This window comes from Panthera uncia, chromosome B4 (assembly GCF_023721935.1).
Source record: "Panthera uncia isolate 11264 chromosome B4, Puncia_PCG_1.0, whole genome shotgun sequence".
Classification (NCBI taxonomy): Eukaryota; Metazoa; Chordata; class Mammalia; order Carnivora; family Felidae; genus Panthera; species Panthera uncia.
In genome coordinates, this window is record NC_064809.1 from 16,480,011 (window position 1) to 16,493,526 (window position 13,516).

The following is a 13,516-nucleotide window of genomic DNA, read 5'->3' on the forward strand; positions in this document are numbered from 1 at the left end:
TGCATAACTTTTAACATTGAAAAGAATTGGGCTTCACTTATCAAATTTTAGCATTCGTCTGTGGTTTTTAAAAATTGCACAAGTCAAGGTATGTTAGAAACATAACTGACCACGATGGCATCCATAATAAGCTTCTCAAGCCTTTTTCTATCTATATTTATTCTGACATTGTTTCCTTTTTGGGGTAGGGACAACATTGTCTTATATTTTATTTGAAATCTTTTACAAGGCAGACTAGAGTCTGAATGGGTACTGTTCAATATACTAATTGAATCAGCATAGGTTATAAAGAATTAATATAATGCTTTCATGGGATTCATGATCAGGTGAATGTCTTCCTATGTTAGAACTTGCAAAGTTGTATGCTATGTTTTAAGACACATGGAGAGTTGGGGTGCTCAGTCGGTTAAGTGTCCTACTTCGGCTCAGGTCATGATCTTGCAGTTCTTGAGTTTGAGCCCTGCATTGGGCTCTGTGCTGACAGCTCAGAGCCTAGCTTGCTTCCGATTCTGTGTCTCCCTCTCTGTCTGCCCCTCCCTTGCTTGTTGTCTCTGTCTCTGTCTCTGTCTCAAAAATAATAAACATTAAAAAAAAAATTAAGACACATGGAGACAGAGCATTCATTCATTCATTTCCACAACTATTGTTTCCAGGCTCTAAGTGCCAGATATCATGCTTAATGCTGGGGATACTAAAATGAATTAAGACACAATTGATTGTTCTCAAGAAACTATGTACTGGAGGAGAGACACATAAAAACAGACTTTGGTATCATAAATTATATATTGGATCGCACATGAAGCATTTACTTGCCCTTTGGCTCTAAGTTTTATTAGAAATGATTTGCTATTTTGTGATCCCTTTTAAAATGTAATAAAAGATAAAGTTCGATTTCCCAAATGGTCATAAGTGAAACATACAGATAATTCTACTATAAGAAGTCACACAAATGTCTTGGGAAAACACTGAGTTTCATCAGAGTGGTGGTTTTTTAAAACCATGTTAGAATTCATCCTTCTTCCTTCATTCAACAAGTATTGATAGGTTTCTCAGTGCTTATTAACTACACTGTAAGCCCCAAGAGACCTGGATTTTTGTTGTCTGTGTTCTCCCAGTAGCACAGAATAGAAGCTTGATTCAACTTTATTGACAATATTCAAAGAACTCCGGGTAGCCTGCCAGAATCTGAGTGTGCCTTAATGAATAAGGGTGGCTCCTACCTCCCCACATAGAGCTTACAGTCTAATGAAAAACTGGACTTAATGTTCTCCCTGAAATTTTAACACTCTCTCACGAAAACTGAACACTTGTTAAATGAAAGACCCAGGAAGGTGATATCATCAGCAGATCATGAAACTAAAATACACTATAACTCCAACACTTTAAATACAGTATCTTTTGTATTTATTTTCATATGTACATGCATGCATATGCACGTGCACATGTATAAAACTGCTGTTTTTCCCCCACAAATCTTATCTGGTGGGGTTTTAGGGAGACTCCCAGCCATGGCTACAGAGGGGTGTCTGGGCCACCCACACATATCCTAGCCAACAGCCTCCCAGTCTGTTGTGTTTCGAAATGTCACATTATTATTATTGTTAGTAGTGGTAAGTACTGACCAATATTTCGGTGCTTCTATTTGACATTCGGTAAAATTCAAATAAAAATGACCACTTTAACATCAAAGATGAGGAAAATCAGTGACACTATGGAGATGCCTCCATTTTTAACCATACCAAAACCTGTTCTTTAAGCCTGACTAAAATCAGTGTATAATGGAGACAGGTTTAAGCTGTGTTTGAGAGGAACAAGTACTGTATCCCACGATAATTTAAAAGGCAGTTGAAGCCTACCTACTGCAGTATATTTCCGTAAATATATATTTCAGTACACTAAACTTCATACCTTGTATTTTTACAAAACAATACCGATGCCTGGAAACCTTGTTCTATTGAATTTCGCTGTAATAACAGTTGTCGAAATGCGAGGCACCCTCGGATGGAAAAATGAATCCTATCAGGAGGATCTAAATGGGGGGCTGCGGGTGAAACGTTCTTGCTGGGTCCACTACCCTCTTTATCCAGAATTCAGAGCAGTAAAGAAGTGCCCCTGTTGTCCAACACGTGATACGAAGACTTCTCAACTTTGGAAGCACAAGCCCAATCTGGGAGGAAAGCAGTGCTATTTGGCAAAGATGAAAACCAACAGAGGTCAGGAAGGAGAACCTTGGGACTGGGGTTTGGACCTGGCGGACGAGGCCAGCTGCAGATCCCCGCGAGACCGCGCCGCCCAGGTCATCAGCCCCCGCGTCTCTTCTGCCACCGCGTTACTGCCACCATCGAGTGCCTTCCACTGCCGACGGGACGTCCTCCGCAGACGCTCGCCCCTGGGTGGGGGTGGGGTGGGGGCGCGCCGGAGGCCTCCCCAGATCGCAGACGTGCAGCTTCGGACCGGAGCCCGGGCGGCCTCTGCCGCCAGCGACCTCGCTCCGGCCCGTGGGCTGCCCGGCTTCCCGCGAGGTGGTCGCGGAGCAGGAGGGGCGGAGAGCCGGGCGCGGCGGCCCGAGCGACGAGGCTCCCGGGCGCAAGGCCTCGCTTTCGTGGCTTTGAAAACTTTCCAGCGCGCGTGCCACGGCGACGCGCAGCGGCCGGGCCGGAGCCCACGCGGCCCGCGCCTCCCGCGGGGAACTTTTCGGCGCCCGGCTGCCTTGTCACTCTCGCTTTCCGACGCGCCTCCCCCTGGGCTCGCGCTCCCCGCGCTGCCTCCCTCCCTCCCTCCCTCCCGCCGAGGAGCTTCCCCGGGCGCCCGCGGCTCGCGTCCCCGTCCCCGCCGCTCCGCGCTCGCCCTGCCCGGCCGCCCCGCCGCCCCGCGTCTCGCTTTTCAAAATGGCCCGGCCCCGTCCCGCGCCCTGAGAGCGCGGCGAGCGCGGCGCCGAGCCCCGGGCGGCCCCCCGGAGCGGGGAGCGCGGGGAGCGCGCGGAGCGGACGGCAGGGGAGGGGGGGGGGCGGAACGGGGGAGCGGAGGAGGGGACCCGCCGCCAGGGGCCGGCTGCTAGCTCCGCGCCGACTTTTCGCCAATGGTCCAAAGCGACATGTCCAAGTCGCCTCCCACAGCGGCGGCGGCGGCGGTGGCGCAGGAGATCCAGATGGAAGTGCTGGAGAACGCGGCTCCCGCGGGGGCGCTCGGAGCGGCCGCACAGGTAGCGACGGCGCCGCGCCTTCTCCTTTCTTTGTGAGCATTCCGGGCGCCGACCCCCCGGCTCTCCCGGCGCCTCCTCCGCCGGGCTCCCTCGCCTCGCCGCTCCCCTCCCGCCCGGGCTCCTCCGCCGCCTCCTCTCCCCTCGCCCTTTGCCACCCACTTCTCCCTTCCCGGCGCCGGGGGACCCTGCCCCTTTCCGCCGGTCCCCGGCTCTGGCGCGGCTTCCATTTTTCTCTGCTTCCGAAAAGCGAGTGCGAAGGGGCGGGGGGAGAGACCTCCGGGTCTTCAGAGGCTGCCCCCGGGGCTGCTGGGGCTGCCCTCCTCGCCCCTTCCCGGGAGAGGCACATGGATAGACATGAACCAGGCGAGCGGACTGGACCTGCTCAAGATCGTGAGTCCGGGTGGGCGGGAGGGGCTCGGCTCCCCCCGACCCTTCCGGGCGTGCTCGGAGCTGGGGTGGGGACGCAGCGTGGGAGGCTGTAGGGGTGCGCAGGGGCGTGGGGCGCTCGGCCCCGGGCCCCGGGCACCGGGCGCAGCCGGGACCCCCCCCCCCCGCCCCCGCACCTGGGGCGTTCTGCCGCCTTGACGGCTCAGCTCGCCTCGCGCCGCTTGCCGCCGTCTGCCTGCACCCCTCTTTCTTTCTCTTGAGAGAGTTGGGGACGCGAAAAGTTTTTATTTTTCCTCCCCCCCCCCCGCCCTGAAATGTTAGCCGTTCCAGGGAGCCCCGGGACCCCCTTCCTCTCCGATGAGTATTAGCGGTTTCTGGAAAAATTCCGGTTCGCTGCTCGTTGTGAAATAGGAGATGTCAGTTGTGGGCGTTGGGCAATGATAAGGTGGTGGCTTTTACGTAAGGCTTTGGCAGGTACAGTTTGGATTACAGACACCTCCAGGTCTCAGCGGTAAGGAGTCTCTCAACTTTTATCCTGCCAGGGAGATGACTTCAGACTCCGAGCTGTGGGCTGCTGGGCGAGCGATGTGAGGAGGTTAGGATTACATTTCAAGCATCGTTTTGGAGAAATGTCTCTTTGCCTAGCGATACGGGCTTGTTGATTTCAAGCCTGCATTTGCTAGATTGTAATTTGTGGTGGTTACATATTTCTGTACTTAAAAAAAACTTATAAATATGTCGTTTCTGTTTTTTATATTTATATATGCTCAAGAGAGAGCGTGTTCTTAGTGTTGTTTCCTGTAGCAGTGGGAGGGAGTAGGACACGGTAATAAAGGTTACAAATGTTTTGTTGCCATTGTTGTTTTGATAGGGGATAGAAATTGACGGCTCTGAGATTCTGTTGATACCTTTAATAATGGCGGTGTCAGTGGCTTAATCATGGAGCTTTAGTGAACTTTCTTTTGCCACTGGGAAATAACCTTGCTAACTTAAAACACATAATTCACTTTGATTTGAGATGGAAGAAAAATGTGGAAACCAAATTGTGTAATCAGAAATCCATTTCTTTCATAGGGGTAGGACAGCTAGCTTTTAGTCGGCCTTGGGCTGTTTGGCTGCTGAACCAGAGAGGGGACGTATAGCTAACCACCTACATTCCCATCTAGCTTCTGCCGGGGGACCTGAATTCTTACCAACACATGTCACATTTGTTCTAAACTCCTGATTTGATCTAGACTCTTAACCAGGTTAGATGACAGTGAGAAATGTACTCCGAGAACTCATTTATTTCTGGATGAAAGTCTTGAATTTTGATAGAAGAAAGGACTTTTAGGCCATTTTTTTTCTTTGATCTTCCTTTAGGGATTTTTTTTTTTTAAGTTTTCATTCTTATGATAAAAATAGAGTTCCTGAATTCCTGGAGATCAAAGTTACTGCTGACAGAAAACATGACTACATTCAGATAAGAAATACTAAATTCACTTAGTGATTTATGTCGTTAAATGTAAGTCAACAAATTGTTGTTAGTTGCAGTTATGAAATGATTCATATGTGAGGAGACACCGTTTCTGCCTTCAAGGGTGACAAATGTGTGGCAATTGTATGGTACAGGACTCTAAGTGAGGTACTGAATCTTCTATGGTTTCCGAGGAGTAAAGATCACAAACGTTCTATATGGAGTAATCTGCAAGGACTTCATAGAAGAGGTGGCTTTTGAGAAGAGCTTCGAAGGGTGGGTGAGGTTTGACTCGAGATTGTTTCTCAGAGAGATGGTGGGAGCCATATAGGAGGTAAAGTCGCAAAAATTGTAAGTCTTGTAACATATTGATCATGTGTAGCTTGAAGAGAGTATGGAAAGGTACAGATTGGGCAGAGTTCGGCAGCAGATTGACAAGGCAATTTGAGGCCACATTTTGGAGGCATTGGAACCTGCCGTGTGATGAATGATAGAACCATGGAAGGGGTTCAACCATGGAGTCGCATTCAGAAGATACACCTGGGAATGTTCTGGAAGGTATTTTAGAGTTTCAGGAGTCCAGAGGTGGAGCTGCCAGACAGGAGATTGGTATAACAGTTTGGACAAGAGGTATTAAGGCCTAAACTAGAGAGAGAGAGAGAGAGAGAGAGAGAGAGAGAGAGAGAGACGATAATGGATACGACAGGCCCGTGCGTGAGACACTTCAAAGATTCAATGCACAGGAATTGGCTAGTGAGTGGATAAATATACGAGAGGGAGGAAGAAGGGAGGAAAGGATATTACAAGCAGGTTGGAGGTATAAATATTCAACTGTGTCCACATCCGTCTCGTTGCTTTCTCTACCTTCCAAAAATGAAAGCAGTTTTCCTTGAATTGTGTGTCTATCACCTCGGGTATTTGAGGGAAACTTTGCCATGCTTCTTTTATTTCTAATAAATCATGGCATCGTAGGATCAGAGGGCTGTGCAAACTTGGCATCTATTCTCTGGGCAGGACAGGACAGCAGTAAAACCGCCTAAAAAGGGGGGGCGGGCTGTCTCAGGAGCGTCCCCCTTTTTTTGTGATACTGAGTAATAGTAAATCTACTTAGAAATGGGATTTTCACTTGCAAATGGTGTGTCTAAGCAATCACTGGTTTTAAGAATCCTTTTTTTTTTTTTTTACTTCTGGATTTTATTATAAGTTCTGTATGAACAGAAGATTTAGATTCACAGACTTCCCATTCTCCTTTTTTATGTTAATAATCCCGTCGAGGGAGGGATGGGGCACCCCTCCTACACCCCAACCCTTTCAGTCCAGCACGTAAACAACACGAATAAGTTTCTTACATGAGAAGAGGGTTGGCAGTCTAACTACGGGTTGTAAGTTCTGATGGAAGCAAATGGCATCGCTTTTTGGGTAACCTGCCGAACAGCGTCACTGCAAACTTGGACCTCCTCCAAAGTCGGGCGCCAATCTAGTATTCTGCCTCCAAAGCTTCAAATCTGCATTGTCTACGACTATAGCCCCCAGCCACGCGTAGCCTGAACTGAGATGTGCTCTACATGTCAAATGCACACCAGATTCCAGAGACTTGATACGAAATAAAGAATATATGTCTCATTAATCATTTTTATATTGATAACATGTTGCAGTGGTAACCATTTGGATATATTGGTGTAAATAAGATACAGCATTGCCATTGATTTCCCTTGTTGTTTGCCTTTCTCGTGTGGCTACTAGAACGTTCCAACGACACGGGCTTGCATTATATTTCTCTCGGGCAGCATTAGTCTAAAATGTGGCACTGGTAAATCTCAGGGGAGTGGACTCGATGGTGTGTGATGACTGGGGGGATGGGAAGCAGGTGAAAGGGACTGAGAATAGGATAGAGACGGAGGAGACGGGCAAGAAACAAGACGGGTATGTCAGCGCTTTCTGCCCGAAAGAGATTGTAACCGGCACCTCCAGCCACACCTGAAAACGAACAGACAGTAACCAGAGGTACTGTTTGTTTTGCTCCTAGCAACAAGACCCAGCTGGTTCCACCCCAGCGGAGTTTGCCAGATGCTTTTCAAGCATGTTGTAGTAATACCAGCTGATAGTGGCAACATCCTGAATCACCGTAGCAAGGAGCTTTATCTGAAAAGGGCAGCGGCCTTTCTCCTGGGGCTCTCGAACCACGTCCGTGTGGTTTTCCAGAAACACTTTTAGGTCCGAGGTAGAGCTTAGTCTTTTCACAGTCTCCAGAAGGAATGACCGTGGGTCTCGTGCGTCACGTTTTGCTAAAACCTTCCCCTCCGGGCCCCCCACCCCTTTCCTCCTGATTGGTATTTTCGTTCTGGTACCTGTTGCTGGATTTGATTCCGTTGAATTGCAGTGACGTAGCTTTAGTCCTTTCAGGAAGAGCTGAGCAAAATGTGTTAACCCCGTAATGGGGTTTAAAGGGTGGTGGCACCCTTCCCTGTGTGGCTGCAGCAGTAGTCACTGTCCTACAAATGACACACTCAGCATACGCTTACTGTCACAGCTACGCAGAGTTAGAATTAATTATGACACCACCACCAGTAGCCGAGGCTGCCTTAGAGTTCTTTCCAGGCCTGGCTGGAGGCTGCTTATGAAGAGGGCAAGGTTGATCTTCTCCTGCCCTCCCTGCCCCTGAACTTCCCCACTAGACATTTCTCTGCCGTCTGGCCTTGTCCCTCCTTCCTTGTCTACCTCCCGATCCCCAACGCAGTTCTCTTTAGGCTGCGTCTGGAGTCCTTTGTGTAAACTGATCCATACAGAAAAGAACTTACGGTCTCCTTCCCTTTTCCTAGGGAGGTAATCTCCATTACTTTACTCCTCGTAAAGGATCTGACAGTCTTGTTCGTACTAAGCTATCAGTAAATGAGGAGATTTAATGTCTGATTTCTCTCTGGATCATTTTCGCTTAGTTTGTCTGCGGTTCAGAGGGATAAATCTCAATGAATGCTAATCGAGAGAGATGGAAACTAATTTCAGGTATCAGCATTATGCTGACGAGGAGCAGTCTGCAGGGAGGAGAACGGTCACCCTATCTATCAACCACAGAAGCGGCATCATTCTTGAAGCTGTCCCCAGGGCCTGCCAAGCCAACTGTGTGTGCACGGGTGGGCTCAAATCTACAGTTAACTGGCAACTTCTAAAATTAACTACTATTGTCTATTTCAACCATACAGAATTAGGTTTCAGTGATCTGTGAAATATGAACATTTAAAACTCCAGTCCAATTTTCAAAGTCATTTAGTATCAGAGAAGACATTCATTTACACAGAGCTGATATTTGACATCATCGTGACTGTTGGATATCATTTTAATAAGTCATTTATATACTTGTGGAAATTTCTAGAATTTTTTTCTAGTTTCTGAAATCTGACTTAGCTTGGTTGATGTTTTAGGAGAAGTAAAGGAGTTTAAATTTACAGTTTTCTTTTTCTCCTTTTTGCTGTGGTGACAACAATTTGTTTTTAGTAAGCTTCACATAACTAACAGGCAGTGAGTGGAAACGAGTGACTTTTTCAGGCTGTGTTCCAAGAAGGATTTAGGGGTCTGCACGTGTCAGGGAGAGTATTATGGGTTACACTTTGTACTCTGGCCAAACACAGACTCCCTTTCTCCTCTCCCTTTGGTGTCCTGACACTTGGGTGACTCTGATTATGAATCATTTTATATATTGGGTGTTCATATATTTAGTGTTGCTAAAAAAAAAATTTAGAAAAGCCATTTGTCCTAAAGAAGCTACATTTGCAGTAGCCCCTGAACTAAGAAAACTGTATACTTCTTTTCCAGGTGGAGGCAAGTAAATATTTGATTAATCTTTCTTGCCTTCCTTTGTTTTGGGAAGATTTGGCCTTTACTTTCTTCTTCTTCTTCCTCCTCTTCCTCCTCTTCTTCTTCTTCTTCTTCTTCTTCTTCTTCTTCTTCTTCTTCCTCTTCCTCCTCCTCCTCCTCCTCCTCCTCCTCCTCCTCTTCTTCTTAATAATTCCTGCAGATGAAATGCTCTAGTCTCCATTTTCAAGGATTTAGAGTAACTAAAGAGCAAGTAATTTCAGCAAGATGGACTTAATTTTAAATATTCATTGGATCAAAGGAAACTTTGCTTTGTAATGGTAGTATAAATTTTCACTAACATTTTTTAAAGTACATCGAAATGGACTATATTAGCTTTCCAAAAGATGCTTTAATTTGTTTTCCTCTTGATCTTGGGTATTGTTACAAGAAACGTTAAAAATTAAAAAGGAGACTATAGGAGAGAAATGATTGCTATAATTAGTAAAAGGACAGAATAGAGGTGTAATTACACATATCTGCTTATTTTAGCTTTTAATAAATTTGATACATAATGAATAAGGATTTGCTATAACACTATTAAGAAATGAACAAGTTAATACTTTGAATAAAGCCTTCCCCTTAAATTTAAGTGAAGAGGAAAGTATATATACTTTAAAACTATCACCAGTTTGCATGGGCTTCGATGGGCCACAGTTTTTTGTTGTTGTTGTTTAGTTGGTTTTGTTTTTGTTTTTGTTTTAGTGTGCAAACTGTGCCTTAGTACAGTTGAAAACTGATAATCTAACATATATGCTTAAATATATATAGCATAGGTAGCCAAGTGCACCCGAAGTTACGTTTATGAACAGTGTCCGTAGGGGCCCAGAAAAATTAACATGCAGATACAATTAAACACTTTTTAAAGGTATCTGATTTCTTGCAGAGAACGGTCTCCTCCTCTGGGACAGAATGTCTGAAATATTGTGTGGTTTTCACAGTGCCTGTTGTGCATTTATGAGCAACCACGAAAAAGCTTACACACCAAAGCAGCTGAATAGTAAAACATATTTATCCTGAAAAAAATCTGAAGCAAATGACCATGATAGAATTTCAGACTCACTTTCCACCCATTTCAAAATGGTACTGGAAGGACACATCATGATGGAGTAAGGTTATATTTTGACTTTGTTCTCAAAGATGATTGTATGCTCCTCATGAAGACAAATAGTGTGTTTAAAAAAAAAAAGAAAATTTAACATAGATTTGTTCCCCAACCCCCAAAGAAACATGTTAGGCCTTTAATAAAAATCTTTCAAAGGTAATGAGTCTTCTTCTGTATGGAAATATATATATTTTTCTGTATGGAAATATATATATATATGTGTGTATATATATATATGTATATATATATGTGTATATATATATATATGTATACACACACACACACACACACACATACATACACATTATTTAAAGAACTTCTCATGCTTTATTTTAGTGTTCTTAGGCTTTGGAAGAAAGACACTTCTGTCCAAACCTTTGTATAATAATTGGAAAAGGAAGAACGCTCTTGAAAGAATGTTATTTTTCAACAGTTTACTGAATAATGTTTACATAAGTAAGAAGAATAAGCTGCTGAGTGAGGAGAACGTTGTATAATACATTGTGAAAGCCCAGCCTAGGTTGTCTTTCCTTTTATGAAGCTGAGAGTTAATTAAATGCCATGGAAACACATTTGTATTATACAAATCCCGTAGATGCTTGAAAGAGAACAAACATCTTTAAGAAAAATTCTTGCTTTAAGATTATACCACCGTCTCACTGATTGCAAAGTCCTGTAACTTAGTCATAACACAAATGTTTGTAGTAGATTTCAGTTCGCCTAAGTGCTACATATACCATGGTTTATGGGATATTTCTCTTTTTAATTAAAAACATATGTGTGTGTCCAATATCACAAAGTAGTATTTTCAAGACCTGAACACACTGATTTTTTTTAAAAGTAACTTTTGTAAATTCTGATGAACTAATGAAGCCTCTTTGAGTCTCATCATTCTAAATGTTATATACCTTACCGCACCTTTTCCCCACTCTTCCAGTCTGTGTGTGATATTACTTTTTATACTACGTATATTACTTCTTAAAATAAGTATGTCAGTTTTAAACTATTCTTCTGACCCTGTGCCATATGCTAGGTCTCATACTAAATGCTCTAAACCTGTTACTTCATTTAATACTTAACCCGGTGAGGTGAGTGTTAATATCCCCTTTTAAAGGAAGAGAAGCCTGTTGTTTGGAGAAGTTAAGACACTGGCTCACTTTCTGCTCTAGCAGGGTTCCAACCTGTGTGCATTGAACTGTAAAGCTCAGCCTTGAGCTACTTTTCGATTGTATGTTAATGTTCAATATTTGCAACGACGTTATCTTTGCCTGGAATTAAACAGAGATTGATGCATAGTTTATTCTCCGTGCTCCGAATGCAAACGGTAGACATAATAGGAAAAGCAAGTTCATTTGCATACGTTCGGGCTTGGCTCGATCCTGTCAATTGAAGCAAATTGTCTCACTTTTTAACGCCCTGTTCTGAAATGCTTGTTTTATTATCGTTAGGATTCTATAAAACTGATTTTTCCTGTGTGCTCAGCAAAATCGCTAAGTGGATAAAAAGCCAGATTTTCATATCCCATTCAAACATGACAATAACGGGCCAGGCATTTTTGTGAACTACTTTTAATTTCATCGAATTCACCACCTCGTCTATAGCCATTTCATCACTTCCAAAAGCAGTCTCTACATTGATCACAGGAGGAGCTGGCACCGTGTTTCCTCCGTGTTCCCTCTGGACCTGTATAGAAACTTCTATATATACATATATATGTATATAAATAAGTTTCAGGGCCAGCAGAATTCATACTGCACGATGTTCTTCAGCCACCATATGCAGTTCTTACAAGTACCTATGGAGTTACAGATTAAAACATGAAAAACAGCCGAAATGGAAGCCCGCACCACTGGGCTGCTGGAAACAGCATTTCATTATGCACAATCTGTCGACGCATCACCTTTTCTCTCACCTTGCTGTTGTAGCTTCTTCGGTCTCTCCTGCACCGAAATCCTTGCTTTTAAACGTTTTTATCTTCAATGGCTTTGCCTCCAGATGACAGATATGCTAACAGATCACATAAGTTGTTTTAATTCGCACGTTATTGAACCCTTTGTCTGGAAACCTCTTTTCCCTATAAACTCACCATTTTGAAATCGATACTTGTGATTCCAGTGTCATTTTCTAATGATGCCCACATGATGGCAATTTATATTTTGTTTCGGTTTTTGACCCCTTTCTAGAAGTAGGCCTAGATTTTGGTGAAGAAGGTCTAACAATAATCTCATTTATCTTTTTTTTTTTTTTTTTCCCCTTTCTTTTGTAGTCATATGGAAGAGGAGCTAGAAGGAAAAACAGATTTAAAGGATCCGATGGGAGCACTTCCTCGGACACTACCTCAAATAGTTTTGTTCGTCAGGTAAGAGAGCTCTTAAATTTCTGGTTCACAGAGGTAGATTCAAATGAATTTAATTTTTTGAAGGTGATTTTTATACCATTACCCTTAAGATGTATGTGGTGTTATGGTACTTACTTTCAGTTAAAGTGAAAAGCGTGCAGTTTCATGTGATACTTAAAATATTTAAATTTTAAGTGAGATCACGTAGTAATTCCACCCTTTCCTGGCAAGTTGGGGAAAGACAAGTGTAAAATTCACTACAGAGGATTTCTTCGTAACAGAATGAGTGAACTCCAGCAGAAATGATTATGGCTTTGGGCGTTTTTTTTCGGCTGGGGGAGGGAATCTCCTGTTGTGGGCATCCGTGTTGCCAACTATGAACTTGAAATACCGGTGTTCCCCTAGCTTGAGTTTTCCTCTTCCCTGTTGGGAATTGGATTGTTAAAGAGGAAACTGTTCTTGGTCTTGGAACGACTGAGGCTTCTAAGTTTAAATAAAGCATATGATATCTTTGCGGCATAACTTGAACTGCCTTTGGAGACGTAGCTTTTATTTCAGGTGCTATGTGGGGTATTCCTGTCCAGCTGTTTGCAACTGTCCCCTAGACAGTGAGTGTCCACATCTTTAACATAGAAAACGTTCACACGTGCTAACAGAAAGGATTTTAACTGCCAGAGCAAGAACACAGGCAGCCCTATCTCCGAGGGCAGTAGGTTGTGTGTCTAGACTAAAGTCTTGCCAGGTGTAGATGAGTGTGTATCTTCATGCGACTAATGCTTCTCGGTGGAAAAGAAATTGGGAAGGACAGTGCTAGACAGAACCTGATTCCGTGGCTGAAGGACTCCCAGTATCTGGCCCTCGTGCTCCGAGGAATATGTCGGCCACAGGTCTTTCCCCCCAGATAATTGCGGTCAACAGGAACACTTCCATTTCTTTTGCTGGCCACTTTTCCTGTTGCATCTTGCGCCCCTGCTCCGACACGTCCCCCCACGGTTAGTAGCACTTGGGCTTCCGTTTGTCCACCTGCCGCACCACTGGGGATTCTGTTCTTGGCTGGTTGCTGCCTCTTTACACTTCCGCGACACAGACAAAGGATGATCCCTCTTTGGCCCCCAGTTCCCTCTCTGCAATGTCAGCTATGCCAAAGGTATGTCTGAGTAACTCACATGCAACGGGAAA

The 13,516-nt window shown here is 44.4% G+C and overlaps 1 protein-coding gene across 3 annotated transcripts in view; it reads left to right on the plus strand.

Moving 5' to 3' along the window:
- Positions 1-2,985: 2,985 nt before the first annotated feature.
- Positions 2,986-13,516, plus strand: part of CACNB2 (calcium voltage-gated channel auxiliary subunit beta 2) — a 383,493-nt gene continuing 372,962 nt past the window's right edge. For 2 of the 3 annotated variants that reach the window (XM_049626865.1, XM_049626866.1), the window contains exons 1-2: positions 2,986-3,202; positions 12,266-12,358. In XM_049626865.1, coding sequence (XP_049482822.1) covers positions 3,080-3,202; positions 12,266-12,358 — 216 coding nt within the window. In that variant the 5' untranslated portion in view covers positions 2,986-3,079. Of the gene's footprint in view, positions 3,203-3,232; positions 3,593-12,265; positions 12,359-13,516 lie in introns of those variants that run through there. The other variant, XM_049626867.1, reaches the window with a different exon arrangement.